Below are 18,225 nucleotides of genomic sequence, written 5' to 3'. Positions count from 1 at the left end.
TTGTTGGGGTGTACTATGAGAATGATTGCTTTGATAATAATTACTGCATTTTTACGACACAGCTGCCAACTACAGTTCTTTGCTCATGATGTTGGCCAACTCGTTGCCACCACGAATGCTCAAGATGATACCCTCCGAGGGCTGGATTCAGACACAGGCTAGCATTAACTCATTATGGCATGTTCACATGCGAGGCTTACACAGCGAACACTACTTAGCCTTATCCTCTTTTCAACATATGCCTCAAGACATCTCCGAAATATATTCCTACCTGATCTGCGACAGCACCCTTTGATCACTCACACTTGAAGCACGTTTTGATCTGCTTTCTTTTACAGGATTTGCTTGAGCTATAGAAACACTGTCAGGAAAGAGGTTGTTGCCTTGACGGAAACGAGTCCACTTGTCAAAATCCTGGTTCTAGCGACATTCCTTATTTGACAGCATCGTCAATCACTTCAAGTTTTCATCTTTCTGCAATCCTTCGCTTCTTAATGCAGCTATGTATTACTCAGTTTATCATGTGTTTATCAGTTCAAGCAAAAGAAAATGCACAGACCAATGTCTGCAGGTAAGCAAGGTAAACACTTTTATTAGCCTCCACAGAGGACTCTGGAGAAGCTGACAAGGTCATAGGTAGAGACCCTCTGGGCTTCCTTCCTTCTTTCGGTACAGGACGTTCTCTTTGGACTTTCGAAAGTCCTCGCTGGTCACCTTCATGCGTCTCTCGCGTAGCGCCATGAGTCCGGCTTCGGTACAGATGGCCTGCGTTGCAAAATGCATTTGATAAGAGTATTAGACATGTCCAGACACCATGGGAATGAAGTGAACCCAAGCCATGGCACTTCATTTACGGACTGCTCCAACAGCCAGATCAATTATGAAGTGTACCCATTTAAGGTAGTTGGTACCGAATATCTTGAGATGGTGGAGGAGCCCAAACTTGTGGTGCACATGCAGTTGAAGAAAAATTTGTCCCGGTCTGGGGAGTGAACCCAGAACAAACATCTTTCCCGGGTGGTCACTCTACCATCTCAGCTAACCACGAGGCTAGAAGATCACAGTACGATGGTGATTTAGTGAATTATTCTTACTGGATTTGAAGTCATGAAGTCAAACAAAGCACCCTTTCTGCAGTGCACAAAAATGTCTGCAACACTAAACAATAAAGCATCATTCATTAGGGTTTGCAAAGCAGCGTTTACCTAGGTTCCTACTGACCTTAATGTCTGCGCCCGACAGGTCATCCTTAGCGGCAACCAGGTCGTCGCAGTTTACATCACCAGCCAGCGTCATGCGCGCCGTGTGGATCTGGAAGATGCGTCGCCGCGTCCGCTCATCGGGAAGTGGGAACTCAATCTTGCGGTCGATGCGGCCGGGCCGGATCAGTGCTGGGTCGAGGGTCTCAATGCGATTAGTCGCCATGACCACCTTGACGTCGCCACGCGAGTCGAAGCCATCCAACTGGTTCAGTAGCTCCAGCATGGTACGCTGGATCTCCCTCTCCCCACCAGAGTTGGAGTCATACCTGGGCAATGAAAAGAGCAAGCAAGAGAAGCCAAGTTCGCTGGTGACACCTTCACATAATGATACCTCAAAATTTTAATAGGCACCTAACTGAGATTTTCAGAACAGTAAAGTGATTTGCCTTGTTGAACCTTTCTGTAGCCATATTTAACATGGCGAGCTGTAACACTGGAGCTCATTGTTATTGATCTGCCATCTACAATGAAACCACTAAAAGGTTAGTTTGCTTAGTTACAGTCAAGCTGAGATAAAAAGAGAAGTTTCATTTCACAGCACTCTGCTGTCCACATTACTGTATAGAATGAAAATAATGGCATACATGAATGATACAATAATCAGTTATCAGTATGATTTGACATATACATATTAGTTGGACTTGCAAACAGTGCTGCTCAACAGAAATTTGTGGTATTTTGCTTTCCATTTTCACCCAAGAACAGAAAGCACACACAATTTTGCTTCAAGCAAATGAACTAATTAATTGAACTAACTGCTGAACCACCAGCTAAAATCAAGCTTCTGAGCTTTCACAATGAAGAAGCACATAAAGAGGAAGAGAAAAGAAAAATATCCACACCGTTTTGTTCCTACAGCGTCGATCTCATCGATGAACACAATGGATGGTGCATGCTCTTCAGCTACCCGGAACAGCTCTCTAACAAGTTTGGGGCCATCTCCCTGCACACACCAAAACAGTTCCAAACTGCAAATTTCTGCCACTACGCAGTACAAACAGAACAGCTGCAAGTTGATTCTATGGAGTAGGTAGCAATGCTCTGGTTAAATAATAAAGCAGCTCCGAAAAATTGGCTACTCATATTCAAAATTTTTGCAGGCTTATTGCACTCACCTAAAACATTTTTATTTGCAGTAAAAGTACCGTATTTACTCAAATCTAATGCACACTTTTATTCCGATAAAATGGGTCTAAAAATTGCGTGTGTGTCAGAATTGAGTATGACCCTAAATCTGCGTTACTATATCGCCATTGGCATTTCAAAATGGCTGCCTTGTGCACGCTTCGAGCCTAGCTGCTGTAGCTTCCTCCATGTGGTGTAGTATGTGTGCTTAGGCAATGCTTTCTTTGGCTTAGGTTAGTGCACTGTCCGTCTTCCCGGTCTTCCCGTTATCTGCGTTTGCTCTATCAGCACGGAAGTGACGACTACAAAGACATGCAGAGTTCATCATGATGCCGCAATTAAAAGGAAAGCGGTCACGTGTGCGGAGACGGACGGGAATTGGGCCGCATCAGGGGCGTTTGGAGTATCTGAAACTTGCGTGCAGGTCTGCCACAAACAGGAGAGGCATTCTACACCGGCGGCTGCTATGTCTGGCATGGCCGTGCGGCCAATATCTTGAAAGTGATCTGTGATGGAGACACAGTCTATGCATCGAGGCACACCGCGCTGTCTTCTCGTTGCTTAGTTTGATTTGAAGCGAGAGGCCACACAAAGGTCAATTCCTTTGCTCCTGCTACCGCACTTTGTCACTCCAGGGTTTTGATAAATCTGCGGTTACTGAGTGAGACGTATTCATGCTTGTTTGTGTGCACGTGACACCATGCTTGTTAATTAGTTAGTAAGTGAATATTTAAAAGTTTATACACGATAAAACTACTATCCTTACTTTTCGTATAGCTGTCTACTAATTTGCTATCGTAATCGATGCTTCGCCTTTCGGGCGAAACTGCGGCTTTTTCTATTTATCGCAACTGCAGTGCATTGGGAGTAAATATTTGTTTTTTCCAAATGAGAGAAAGTTGTATTTCTGTACGAAACAATTAGGAGCGTGGTACTGTAAAGGACCTTTCTTTTTTTTTAGGTCATGGCGAACAGGTGTGCATTACAATCGAGGGCACATTAGAATCGAGTAAATACAGTAGTCTGTTAATTTCAATATTTCAATCAGTTTCATTGAGAATCTGTTCTTTTCTTCATGGAGTCAAGGATAGTGCCTTATGACTATAACACTGCAGAGAGTAAGTCCTGTGGTGTCCTGAAATGAGCGGTGACATCCTTTTGCTTCTCACCGATTGCGACTGCTTGCCAAATATCAGCCTTAAGTGACAGGGCCTTGTGTTGATATTGAAAACTGATGCTGTCAGGTCTTAGCATCAACAACAAAAACATGACATTGCGACCACGACAGGTGCTGACGTAAGTCACACATGAAATACAGAACTACAAAAACTACGCTTTTGTAGAATACGTCAATATGTATGCCCCTTAGTGCATTCACTGCTTGACATCGTACTTACTAGTTCGCTATCAGGCAGCACTATCTTGACGGCCATGGCTGGCTGCTCAGTAAACTCTTTTGCCAGCCGCTTTTTTCCAGCACAACATGACAGGTGTACAGTAAAACCTCGTTAAACCGTACCCGCTTAAACAGTAGTTTCGTTTTAAAAGCAGTAAAGTCAAATCCCCGACACAGCGGCCATTGAACATAACGTGTTTTGTATCTACATAAACCATAATAGCTTATTGCGTACGCATCGGTTAAAACGTAGCGTTCCCACTTTTCGTCGCGCAAACACGGCGGTGCGTCGTCTCCATCGCGCGGCCCGGTAGAACAACAAGCCTCAGATATCGGAACAACGGCCTCCAAGCGCCCTGCGCGTTTGTGTGTGAAGTCAAATCAACATCATTTCGGCGTCATGCCAGAGAGATGCCAGAGAGCGTTGTGGCATCGTGCAAGCGAGGACTCGCGTCATGCCGAATCTCGGATAAAAAAAAAAAAAAAAACACAGAGTGCTCAGCACAGAAGAAAAATTAGACATCGCCTGTGCTATTGAACGTGACACGGAGAAGTTGGCGCTGGCACGCGACAGGGGTCTGCTGTTGACTATGGTGTGTGGCATTTCGAATGCGAAGAAGTTGCTCGGCAGCGCTGCTGCGACTGCGAAGAGATGTCGGCTACGAGGTTTGACTTTTCGCCATCGCTGCCTCTGTTATTGCCAGGGTGTCGCCTAGTGACAGTGATGAGGACGGCACGGAAAGCGACAGCACCCGGCAATGAAAAAGGCACCCCGGGACTTCAGCAGCACTGCTGCACGCATGCATGGAGAATACGTAATGCCAACGAGGAATCTGCCATGCCAGTGTTTGCCGAGAAAAGAGGGCTGGCTGAAAAGCTGGCAAGCAGCTTCAGTAAGTTTGAGGTCGCTGTCGTCGTGCTAGGCCGCCGCGGCATCCAACGAAAATAACACTTTTGTCGCGCGAAGTGAATAAACACTGCATGTTTTTTTTTCCCCTCTCTCCGAGTTCCGTTTTCAACAGGTAAATGGGCGATCTCATGCTAATTCGGTTAAACAGTACGACCGTTTAGTACGTACTTTTTTTTAGCACCGGCCAACTACGCTTTAACGAGGTTTTGCTGTATTCGCAAACAACCTCATGTAACTGAATCGTCTGACCAATGGGGCTCACAGTGAACTTGCGTTACCTTGAAATCGTAGATAAGCACACTTAGTTATATCGAAGTTAAAATACATTTATACAAGTTAAATACATGAAAACGAGTACTTTCACTTGCTTTCAGTTACTTTGCAAGCCTGACTTATGAAGAACCTTGGCACAGTACCAAGTATTTTTGGATCAGCTCGGAGCCGACAACACGCAGGAAGGTTGCTGAGGTCTGGTTGGCGACTGCCTTGGCAAGCAGCGTCTTGCCCGTGCCTGGAGGTCCATACAGGATGACTCCCTTTGGGGGTCGAATGCCCATCTCCTCGTAGTACTCGGGGTGTGTCAAGGGAAGCTCGACGCTTTCCTTGATTTCCTGCATAACAAATTGTTATAAGTGCTGTGACCCAGCTTTTTTAGTTCAACCATTCACCAATGAAAAGCAGCAACGACGAGCTCGAAGATTGTGTAATGATTTTGCAAAAGTCACGTCAACCCTCTTTCCCTTGTGCAGAGTGCCAATTGGATGTCCTTCTGGTTAACTTCCCTGCTTTTCCTTTGTTTACTCGCTCTCTTACAATGTCTAGGTTCTCTTTAAACCAATACCAATCCAAAAGAACCTAAATCAAAGCAGACATCTTGTGTGCCTAAAGAAACACTAAGGGCAATGTTAAACTTAGGAAGAATGATTACGCTTTGTTCTTCAACCTGGCCCAACTTAGTCCCTCCAGCCTGTCATCTGTATCAATGATTATATTTGCATAAGTAAGTTCAGCCTGTAAAAATGATGGTGACATGAAAAAGTCACCCTTTTTCTCATTTTGCCATTCGTTTTACTGTGCCGATTTCAAGTATGCATCCATTCAAACCAGCCCAACTTTCTACCTTACCTTGTAAGCAAGTTGCATCGCAAGAATTTTCTTGTTAATCAAAACTCTTCAGGTATCTTTTCTTGGGGAAACGGTAGCAGATTAATTTTTCTTTTCCTGCATAAATTTGGGAGGCCTCCACTGTTTCTCGTACTGCCAAGCCTGGCATAATCTTTCTAAGATACCAACGTGCTCAAACCTGTGCCCTATTACCTGAATTTGCTGGTCAAGCCCTCCAATGTCGGCGTACGTTTCTTGGGGCGCCTTTTCGAGCTTCATGACGGCCACCATGGGGTCTGCGTCATCCGAGAGCACACCAACCACTGCGTGGACCTTATGGTTCAGCAGCACGGAACATCCGGGCTCCAGCTGGTCCTGCAAGCATCATTGACGAACACGCACTATTCTCACAGAATGAAACACATCAATACAGGCCTAACTAGTAAGCATACTTTCATTTCGACCATCTCCAGCTTGTGTTACATCAGTAATGTTTTGGCTCTTATGCTTAGATCGGACTTCATGCGACCTTTAGCGACCATATGCGCAGTGGTGCGACATCTCAATTTCGAGAAATTGCGCTTATTGGGCGTTCTACTTGAACATTTCTCAATCAGGTTTGATTCAGCTACTAGTTGGTCAGGATTTGGAACTAAGAGGGAATCACAAAGATAAACAAAGGTAGGTAAAAAGATTTAGTAAAGGGGCTTTACAATCTCAATATACACATAGGCTAGGAGAGATGGTGCAGCAGAGGGCTCTGAATAAATTTCAAGCATTTTATGTTCTTTAATGTGCAACAAAAATGTTGGAACATTCATGAGCACTACATGAGCATTCTTGCTATCTGCTCCCATCAAAATGAAGTCCCCGCAGCACGGCACAGAAACTGCAACCTCAGGCGTGACAACAAAATGTTTCCCAGTGGCACTCTCTGGTCGTTTTATGACCACCCACTACATGCTATGCAGCCGAGAACCCCTCTTCATGCAACACGTCTTCTTTGAACAATCCTCAAATGGCATTTCGTATGGCTATCTGTCATGCTCAAAGTGTTTAACTGCAAACTTAATAAATGATTTTCCGAGAGGACGCACGTTGATGCCCCTTGTAACTTGAGCATGAGACCGAATATGATTGTTGGGCAGCCACATCACAGCTGCAGATTGGGAACCACCAGTTGCAGGTGGAGGGAGGGCCCATTTTGGCAATGAAGTTCGCCCCCTGGCAGCATGATGTTGCAACATTTCAATTTCTCCTACCTCCTCTAATAATAGACGAACATAAAAAACACAGTTAAACCTTGATACAACGAACTTCAATTGCACTCACACTTGTGCAGATTGCAGAATTCTCTCTTACGTTATTTGCACAAGTGTGAGCGACAATGTAGTTACGCGTTTGGGTTCTTGGTTGAAATAGCCTATGCTCTGATGATCAAGAATAAACAGTTGGCAGTCTGCAGTCGTGGTGTTTTGGATATTCCTTCTGCTTGTCCTCGTTTTTTCGCAGTTTTAACCTTACACATAATTTGGTCGAACTCACTTTAACAATATTTAAGTGCCAAGAAAATCCAACTGTTGTAAGAGGCAACTGAACATTAAAACTGGGTTGCATGAAAAAGAAAAAGACACACACACACACACACACACACACACACACACACACACACACACACACACACACACACACACACACACACACACACACGCGCACACACGCACACACGCACAGACAGACAGACAGATGGGACAAACATTCAGACATTTTTTATTAGACAGAAAAAAGTACAACTGAACCTACTGATACCATTACTAGTTTCAACAATACTAGCATGTAATAATGAACAGCTATAGTAAAATAAACCAGTTACTAAAATGTTGCCGTGCCGCATTATTGCCTGTAATAATTAAGTCTTGCTACTGGGTGTCTGCGCCATAAACCAAAGTTAAATCCAGGAAAAGATTTTAAAAAATGCCAGCCACTTTGCCACACTAGCCTTCATACTCCCCAGCCCCTATGGCGTCGGTGAGAGGATGGAAGGGAGACTGAAGAGACCAGTGCGAGGTCGGCAATGCGACAAAGGTGTGCCATGTGGGGTGCTCGGCACAAAGATGGGTGTGGCGAAGAGGCCTGTACCTTTTTTCCCTACCAGGAATTTTCTGCTCCTCTTCAGATGACACACCCTGTAGCCAGATTTCATTGCTATAACCAATAACATGAGATAAGAAAATGGTAGCGAGTGGTTTATTTTACCATAGAACACATGCAAAAGTTGATTGTGCATTGGATGGTCATTGTTATATTGTTAACACTAGTATCGTTATAAGCGGGTTCAACTGTAGTATTATGCCATGTTTGCACCTTATCCAAGCAGTGTGCAGTATCACGACGCTTCTCTCTCTCAACTAACACAGCACTCCAAATGCATCGAGCGACATGTTGTTTCGTTGCTTCATTAACGCTATTGCCATGGTGCACCACATACCAAAAGCAGGTCGTTACCATTCGCAAGTTCAACAGTCGACTGGATGTCCAGTTGCAAAGAGCATGCATGAAATAATGCACGCAACCTAATTTTTTTTCTACCGAACAGACTCCATACAAATCCTTATCTTAATTTGCTCAAAATTAAGGAAAATTCAATATTCATATTCAATTTGACTAGGAAATCTGCCTACTTGAGCACCCTTAATACTCACTTTGTCGACGAAGGACAGCATGCTGACGTAGTGCTCGCTGCCCACGGATGTTGAGACAATGGCGTGGCTGTCGTCGATAATCTCTTCTAGGGTACCGACTGACATCGGGCTGCCCCTGAGGTCATCCACCTGCAAACGACACAGCCAGGACAAGCAGTGAGCACACACAGGGAAACGCGAGAGTACATCATTCACAAAATAATCTGGCAAAGGTGCGTGACGACAAGCGCAATAACAGTGTGACACTGCCCACTCCAATTCCTTTACCAAGGAAAGCACTTGTGCGTCAAATTTAATGCGGGCCATGACACCAAATTTACGGGCTTGAGCTATGCATTAGACCATATGCATCCCACAGCAGGCGGGTGAAATTTGAGCACATTTCGTGTGGTAGAAAATGTGTATTTTTATCTTATTTTCGCAATCGAACTGTACAGCAGTCTGGCCACACTCGACCAGTAAAGAAGTGCAATATGCAAGGTCAATGTGCGCAGTATATGCGCGGTTTCATTTTTGCAGGCAACCTCTGGTTTGTGCAGTTTTATCACGTGACAACATTCTGGCTGCACTATTGGGTGCCAGGCTGTATGGAGCAAAGAGTCTGGCACAGTGCGCGCCTGGTTTCGGGATGTTTCAGAGCAGATGACACAGCAGTCGCCCCACACTTCTTGATGTGAAACAAGCTTGTGGCAATATGACAGTCACTGCCGCTCGCTGGGGTTAGTGTAAGCGATTTCAAATTGAAATTTTCCATTAGAATGCATACTGAGAGCCCAGATTTTTTTTTTTTAAGTGCATAAACATACTGGACCCTCAACTCTCAGTTGCAATGATAAACTGAGAATGGTTCGACAACCATGTCATGGCCCCATTAAAAAACATCAATACAAAGAAAAAAGAGGAAGAAAAATATGAACATGTCCTTTTAGCGCTGGCATAAATTTACCCTCCTCACTGTCTTTCCGCTACTAACGCAGTCACAGTTGGCTATCACATGGGATATCTCAGTGCTTTACTGCAATTTGTCTGTCCTCCATAAGAATGCTACAACTTGAGTATTCCCCAGGGGCATGATCGGAGTTTGTTGTTTGAAATGCGCATTCAGTTTTGCCTCATGCGACTGGCCTAGGCAGTGCCGAGTCGTCAGCTGCACCCGGCGGCTGACTAGGCCAGTCGCATGAGGCAAAACTTTTCAACTTTTCAAAGCATTTCAAACAACAATCTCTGAACGCAACCCAGCTAACAGTAGCCCAACTTATTAGAAAAAAAGAAAACTGCAGACAAAGCAACGAGTAATGTCTGTCTCTACCTTGGAGCGCTCTTCCTCATGCTTCTCCTCCTGCGGCTTGAGGCGTTCCTGGTTGCGCAGGAACTCTTCCTCCATCAGGAGGTAGTCCTTGATGCGCTCCTGCTTCAGCAACTTCAGCCGGCATCGTGTGTGAGGTGTCACTGCACAATTACAAGGCCACTACATACCATGATTCTCCACAAGGACTGGCTAAAAACATGGCATGAGTGCGGATGCCAGTCAAAAATTACATTCTGGTGTTTTACTTGCCAAAACAACAACAACCTGATTATGAGGCTAACCAAAGTGGGGGACGGGAGGGAGAGGTACAAATTAATTTTGACTCCGTGGGGTTGTTTAACATGCACTCTGAGCACGGTACACGAGCATTTTCGCATGCCGCCACCCATTGAAAATGCAGCCACTGTAGCAGGGATCAAATGCGCGACCTCGAGCTCACCAGCGCAGTGCCATAGCCACTGGGCTAAAGCGGTGGGTGCTGGTAATACTGTTCTCCAGCTCTAGCCCTGGGTGTGTTAGCCAGTGCCACTCGTGCCCATGGCAGTAGATGTGGAACATCCCCTCAACCACAGGCATTACGTAGTGCGTGAACTGAGGAGCAGATGAGTGGGCGAAAAACCCTCACATGCTACCTCACGGCATCAAAGCCAAACAACTGAGAATGCCACTGGCAGACGGTACCCTTAAGTGATGAGCACTGCTCACACAAGGGATTTACCAGGCTGGAGCACCGACAAAGACAAGTACCTATCTCGAAACTAGGGTTGCTACAGGACTGGCCTTCCACAGGCACAACCAGTTTCTCCTTACGGTGCCTGCTACCGATCCCACCCAAACACCGCCATGCCATTTGCCGATTTTGCAGTTGTCATTAAATAAGCACAATAAAAGCAACATCGCAACTGCTTTGTTGCACTTTCATGCATAGCACACGACTGAATTGTCGCAACCAAATTGCTTCCCAATTCAAAAAAATTTCTGCGGTTTCGTAAAGCATAGTGTATTTTGTTGTCATCTTGATTTCTATGTCCTATTGGTATGTTATTTGTCGGCTATTAATATGCCTGAGACTGAATTATATGCAACAAGGACATCGTGATATTCTGAAAGCGTAACAAATTTTCAATAGATTTCAATGATGCGAAGTTGCTCAATTTTGTTTTAGTTTTGTTTGTATTTACGGATAAAGAATTGTTTACAAAGTACAAGCACTCCCCACATCCTCCCACTGCTTATTTAATATATATATATATATATATTTTTTTGCGAAAGTGGCAACTCTAGTGTAAACAATGGTTCCAGCTTGGGATAATATCTTATTAAATTGTCCACAGTATTCGTACAGAACATTTAACTCCAAGCTTAGGAAAAATTCTAGGATTTCAAGGATTTTGAAGGCCAACATTCAAACAATGTTGAAACACACTTTATTCATAGCCATTAATTAATATGTATTCAAATGTCCACCTTCTTGGCTGCAATATTTTACAGCTAAGCAGCCACTGAGCTGGACCTCAGCTTTCAAGAAATTCAAGGAGTGCATTTATTTTCAAGAAGTTTTAATGGCCTTTTAATGTCATTTTCTAAACTTCAAGGTTTTTCCAAGGATTTCAAGGAGGTGTGCAAGCCCTACACTTAGGGCACCAAGGCCACATGATGTTAGAGACAACATGCTAGTGTGGCCATCCCTTGGGTGTTCCTTTCTTATTATGGGCCGCTGCTGCATGTGGCCATCACATGGGTGTTCCTTTCTTTTATCATGGGCCGCTGCTGCAAGACATTTTGCATATGGCCCATGCTATCAATTTGCCAGATGCATAGTTTTTGGGTCATGACTACAAATTTTCATAAGGCAATACCGGAACTCACCGAGTGGAAGCTTGCTTGCAGCCTCAGGTCCCCTGGTGCGCTTCTTACGCTTGCCCACACGGCTCGGAATCGGTGGCTCGTGTTTGCGCTTCTTGTCCTGTAGCCACAACAATGACAAGCCCAAATTATGTCATTTTAAGGTAAAAGCATTAGACTCCTATGTTTCAATATCTTGCTGTGAGGTACAGAAAATATCACATGACCCAAGGAAGACCAAAAGCGAACCAAAGCATGTCTAACCATGTATAAGAGATGATTACTGATTAGCAAAGTTAATTCATGATTGATTAGTGATTGAATTAAGGTCAATCATAGTGGATTAAGGTCAATTAAGGTCAATTTCATAGTGGATTAAGGTCGTTTCTCATGTATTGCTTTTACGTAAGTTATTTTGTCTCGGTATACACCCTGCAATAGTACATTGGATTGGAAATAACCTGTCTGGACAAACACAGCATGTTTTAATAAACGACACTAAATCAACACCTGTCACCGTAACCTCTGGCGTGCCCCAAGGGTCTGTTGTGGGGCCTTTGTTATTTTTAGTCTTTATAAATGACATTGTCCACAATCTAGAATGCAAAGTGAGGTTATATGCTGATGATTGTGCCATATACAAGAATGTAGAAAATGATTGTGATGTTAGTAGTTTGCAGAATGACCTAAACAAAATTCATGCTTGTTGCATTAAGTGGGGCATGTCTTTGAACAGTGCTAAATGCCAACTTGTATCATTCACCCGTAAACGCTTTCCTGTGAGATCAGTGTATAAATTGGACAGACTACTTATTGAAAAGGTCCAACACTACAAATACCTCGGGGTATATTTTTTAGAAAATTTAACATGGAACAGACACACTGAATACTTAACCTTAAAATCATCCCGTATGCTAAGCCTTGTTAGACGTCATTTTTATAACGCCCCCAGAAAGTAAAAGAACTGCTTTACATAACAAATGTTCATCCGGTACTCGAATACGCTTGCCAGGTATGGGACCCTCAAAGCTCTAAACTTATAGAAAAGCTTGAACGCGTCCAAAACCGCGCTGCAACATTTGTTTCTGGTAATTATAACTTCCGTAGCAGTATTACATTACTTAAAGAGGACCTTGTTTGGAAAACACTAGCACACCGCCGATTAACTGCAAAATTAGAACTTTTTTTCCGAATCTACTCTGATCTCACAGGAATAAATAAGAACTTGTACATTTTCCCTTCCCACTTCATCTCTAAACGATGTGATCACAAGCTGAAAGTTCTTGAAATGCGCTGTCGTACTGATGTCTACCGTAATTAATTTTTTCTGCATGCTTCTGCACACTGGAATAGGCTTCCCAGGAGCATTAGTGAATGTAAAACGTGTTCAGAGTTTCTGTCTTTATTGTCACGCAGTCTGTCGTAGTATATCATCCCGTTTTCTTTATATCATTTGGCTGGCATTGCACTTCATGCGATAGTGTACCCTTTCCATTTCTGTCTTGCAATTTTGTACCGCATTTCACTGAAGGCCGTTTTGCCGTCGAGATGACTCATCGATGTTACGTATTTTGTTACTTTTACCACCTGTGCTTACCTGTCTCAAGTTTTTGTCACGTGTCCATTTTTCTTCAATTTCTCCCCCCCTGCAATAATGCCCTTGTGGTGCTGCAGGTATTTGTATAAATAAATAAAAATAAATAATTGAGCTGGATTCAGGTGGATCAGGTTGGATTATGGAGGATTAGGGTGTATTAAGGTGAAAAACAGTAGGCTTTACAAGGCTTTCACCTTCGCGTCTCTTAGGCAGTAGCCAAGGACACCTGGGAATTTTTATTAATTAATTTATAAATACTGCAGACTCACTTGAGTCCAAGCAGGAGTGAACATACAGAAAATGCAAATATCAAGGAACAAAAGAACACAAACACTGGAAAACACAATTACATAGCTAAACAATCAAACAATTACAGCTAAGCTGTTAGCCTCTAGTTGGCCGGGATTTTTCTTGTCCACAAGCAAACAAAAAACTGAACAGAAAAAAGTGCGTATCACCTTTGGAATCAGGCGTACAACACACAGCTCAGTATTCATTTCAATGAAGAAAAGCACAAAACAAGCGCCAAAACCACATGATGGATGATAAGGCACCTGTGAACAAAGCGAGGCATGTTCCTTCTCCCCGCGTGTGTTTCCCGGTAAAGATTACGGTTGCATAAGCTGTTCCAGTGGGAAAGGGGAAACAGCAGCATACGAATCAGTGAGTGACATCGCCAAACTTTATATATAAAAGAAAGACCTGCCTAGCAACTTATTCAGTTCATTGCAAGACCACTATGGGTAGACCATGCAAAGACTCCCGTAGAGCAGCGTGAATATGATGAGTGTTGAAGAGTGCAAAATCATAACGCTCAACAACGGTGTTGTGCTAAGGCTAGGCAGAACAATAAAACATTTCATATTCCTATCGATGGCATTTTGAGTGGTTTTCTAACAGCTTCGCTGGCCATCCACTTTCGCATCACCGGGATGGCGAGTCATTTCTGTTCCATAAGTACGCCCACATTTGCACTTTCAATAATGCTCCGAGACCATTCCTTCCACTCTTTTATTGTCTAAGAAAAAAATTAACATCTCTAGATATCATTCACGGCACATAGCTCCTGTATTTTTCTTCCATGGTTTTGGCAAGTGTTTCTGTGGGAAATGAGACACAGGTAAAGATTTGTTGACTTAGTCGTCATACATTAAATACAAAGCTTTAGTCTCCGTTAGGCGCATCTTGACTGCAGCGATTCAAGATGAAGAGCACTGAGCATCTGTGACACACTATCCGTTCATGGCATTATGCTCCCGGAATTGATGGTACTAGTTGACAAGAGGTTACAAGCAGTGCTAAAAAATTGAAATGCGAGTAATTTCAAAACTATTCCAATGTGCTGCTTTGTTTCCAGATTCACCTGCATTAATAACAGCGGCTTAACTCAAGACTCTGAAACATACACACGGGTCTACTTCCTGTTTAGAAACCAGCTACAGAGCAATTACATGTTGCACTTCTATATATTTACGCATAAAAGACATTCATTGCTGCTTGCATTTCAGTTTTTGAGCACTGTACTTACAGTATGAGCAGACGAAGGACAGAGGAAAGAAAATAAGTTGCAATGCAGTACTGACTAAAAAATGCAACTTTAAGCCCGAATCCCATGAAAACGATTTTCTGTGTGATTGACAAAACAGGCCGTCGCGTGGACAGATCGCTCGTTCTCGTTGCTTGGTTTTGGATTTGGATAGCTAGAATTCGTCACTCATTGATCAGAAGTGCTACGAGCGACTAGCCAACAGCAAGAAGCCGTAACAGGATGTACAACAGTGATACTACAGGTTGTCGCAGAAAACGAGCAAATCACCAAATTTGGATACGTGCAAGGATAAGAAATTATGCAGATCCCACGCACTGTGGGAATCGATGTAAGCGAAAGTTTCCATGCTGGATGCTTTGATTGACCATAATTAGCGGTGATATTGACGGCTAGAACTTGACTTCTTTAATGTTTAGTTCAACACGAGAGTGGTGAGTTGATGTTAAACGTCACTTTGCGTGCGCCACTGTTGTTTGCCTGCGCAGTACACAGAACAAACAGGGAGAGGTGTTTGCTTGAGGCGTCGTTGTGCGCCATATTTCATAACCTCCGAGAGGGTTGAGCATAGTCATTGCCTCACATGGAAGATCACATTGTGGTAGAAGTATTAAACTTGAATTGTACTTGCTGAAACAACTAAATAAACTTGCTGTACATGCCAAAACCACAATCGGATTGTGAGGCACGCCGCAGTGGCTGACTCCAGATTAACGCTGACACCGTGATATTCTTTAACGTGTCCCAAAATCTAAGTGCATGTGCGTTTTCTATTTCACCTCTGTCGAAATGTGGCTGCTGTGGTTAGGATCAAATCCACCGCCTCTAGCAATGCCATAGCCGCAAAGCTACCGCGATGGGCACAGAAGTGTTGATCTGACGGTTGACTGCTTCTGTAGTGTTGTATATGCATGCTGCATGCTGGTGTATATGCATATATGCATGCTGTTTATTTTTTAGATTAGATGCGGTGGGGTGAAGAAGGCTTTAAAAATCTGCAGCAAGACCTTGAGAAATACTTTATGCTGCTGTCTACAGCAAAATAAATCAATTTATTCGAGCATGCGTCACGTCAGTTTCAGCGTACATTGCTGCCTTCAAACTGGCAACACCAGGGAGACATTGCTCGAGTTGTCACTCGCATTGGGTTCGACTTGTAGGCGATGAGCGAATGTGACAGCCATTTCCATTGCATCGCTTGTTGTCGTCGTGCGCAAGTTTGCTTGCATGGGATCTATACTTTATTCTGATGCCCGCGAGGCTAAATACAGAAGACAAAGTGGAAAATTCAGAAGGAAACAACCAACAAAGTGAAAATTAATGGAAGCATGTGTGACAAAACGCAGAGATGTGCAAAAGGAGCAGATAGTTGTTTTTAGAAACTTTTCTTATCATCAGCTTTGCACCAGCCACACAAGAAAAAGGTTTTATCGGTGAGGGAAACAGATGGAAGCTATCGCCATGGTTTGGAGTCACGTGGGCCTCTAATATTTATCTTGTAAACTGAATGTGCTTTGATAAACCAGTAGTATTTGGCAATTCAGAAACACAACTGTGTTGCTTGCAATGAAATGCCAGGTAGTCAGATGGTGATTTGCATTCATATTTTACAATGTGGCACTCAATATAGTTCACTCGAGCGCCAATGGTCTCTACTTTCTTTCAACGCTTCCCTTTCGGGCGGGACGGCGCAGTAACGACCTATACAACGCGGTCCACAACATACATCCAATATTGGAGTTTATCGTCCCGGCGACATGTTAATAAAATGCTGCAACACTTTGTGAATAAGAACTTTCTTCGGCTAAAACATAAGCACATAGGCTCACACGTATGCCTTAAGCGCCGCGCGACAGAGAAAGAAAGTTTTGTGGCTCGTGCTTCATTGTGGCTTCCGTTTTTTCTCAATTATTCTCACTCAAACCGAACAGCAACGACCAGATATTGATTTCTTTGCATCGACGCGCACCAATTCGCGTTCAAGACACAAGTGTGTACGAGCTCCGGGATCGTAACACGTGTTAAGAATGGTTAACACCCACGCTTTCACCAATCGGAACGTCATACCGCTTTGCCAACTTCGCACTGCTATGCACACTTGTCATGCGGACATGTAAACAGCACAGTACCTTATCATCCTTCTTGTCCCCGCCGGATCCACCTCCACCGCTGCCGCCTTGAGACTGATTCTGACCCTGTCAATGACCAAAAGAACATTGTGAGCACATCTACGGCGTCGCACAGTGAGCACCTCGTTGAAGGTAGTACACAGACCGTGAACAAGGTAACGAAAAGGCCAGCAAAGAACTCTGAGCCTCTACATAGGTTCATACAACCTGAAATCCTATTATGAATCTTTAAACGTCGATATAGTGCGATAATGACTTCTGTTTAGTCATTCTACAACGCCGCGGACACCTAAGGCAAGCTTAGCAACCAATCGCTTATACTTTATTTATGCTCCCGATATAACCAGCACATGTAACGCAGGTTACACTTAAGGATTTGCACCGTTATCTTAAACACATAATACGCTATCTTGAAAAGTACCATTTCTATGACATCAAGAAAGTCGCAATGACTTGCTCACCATTTCGGCGACGGTAGATTGATGTCAATGACAATCGCCAGTTTATCGCCGGTAGTCGCTGAATTTAAAACAGTTCAGCCTCCATTAACGCAGGTATTAAACAGTATTTAAAGCAGCAGTGTTTAAATTTATATTAGTTGGACAACATATTACTATGAGCTAATGTTGTTTTTACCTTTTAAGTTTGCCGTTTGCTGGTTTCAGTTCTTGTTTTAAGTCACCAGTTGGTCATGTTGTCACTTTATAAAATTTTGTATTAATAAGCTTAGACCATGATATAATCTTACTTGTACATCCGAGCCTTCAGATATTGATCATGGAGGTGTTGCGATGACTAAAGGAGCAGCAAAGTGCACAGTAGCGCAGCAAAGTGCATCGTTCTCGCTACCTAAGTGCGCTTACAACCAACTTGATCATGATCGGGACTCTATACTCCCTCAAAGCTTCGTAATGTCAGCACCGTGTCCGTGTAGCGTCTCCTTCGTTTATCAGGCTGCTAACAATTTCAGCCTCGACTTTGAATTAAAGTTTGTCAAGTATGTAGTTTGGCTCCGAAGCGGACTGACAGACTGAAGAAAGCGTTCCTCAGGCAGCCTCAACACGTCTGCAGGGCTGGGCTTTTAAAACGAATGCCGAAATTCCGACCATATGGCACAACGCAAGCTGGTTGAGAATCTTCACCTTTCTACACAAGAACTGAATATGGCTAGCAAGCTGGTTGAGAATCTTCACCTTTCTTCGCATCTCGCATAACGGGCACAGTGACGATCACAGGCAGCAATTGAATGCGGACGTGGGTGGCCAAACCGACGTCTACTATTGTCTACCGCACGGTACGC

General features: G+C 43.7%; 1 protein-coding gene across 4 annotated transcripts; it reads right to left on the bottom strand.

The window, feature by feature from the left end:
- Positions 1 to 566: 566 nt before the first annotated feature.
- Rpt2 (26S proteasome regulatory subunit Rpt2) lies at positions 567 to 18,145 on the bottom strand. 4 transcript variants are annotated; one of them, XM_075674795.1, is made up of 10 exons: positions 18,119 to 18,145; positions 16,926 to 16,991; positions 11,678 to 11,774; positions 9,809 to 9,948; positions 8,500 to 8,628; positions 6,011 to 6,172; positions 5,110 to 5,304; positions 2,105 to 2,205; positions 1,222 to 1,528; positions 567 to 765 (listed from the first exon to the last, which is right to left on the bottom strand). In XM_075674795.1, the coding sequence occupies exons 1-10, from the start codon at positions 18,128 to 18,130 to the stop codon at positions 631 to 633; spliced, it is 1,344 nt and encodes a 447-aa protein (XP_075530910.1). In that variant the 5' UTR covers positions 18,131 to 18,145; the 3' UTR covers positions 567 to 630. The 4 variants fall into 4 exon arrangements, with proteins under 4 accessions (XP_075530910.1, XP_075530911.1, XP_075530912.1 ...); XM_075674796.1 differs by lacking the exon at positions 18,119 to 18,145 and adding an exon at positions 17,387 to 17,409; XM_075674797.1 differs by lacking the exon at positions 18,119 to 18,145 and adding an exon at positions 17,347 to 17,394.
- Positions 18,146 to 18,225: the final 80 nt, after the last annotated feature.

This window comes from Dermacentor variabilis, chromosome 11, assembly GCF_050947875.1.
Source record: "Dermacentor variabilis isolate Ectoservices chromosome 11, ASM5094787v1, whole genome shotgun sequence".
Lineage (NCBI taxonomy): Eukaryota > Metazoa > Arthropoda > Arachnida > Ixodida > Ixodidae > Dermacentor > Dermacentor variabilis.
The sequence above is the reverse complement of the archived record's forward strand: the minus strand, read 5'-3'. Positions and strand labels throughout refer to the sequence as shown.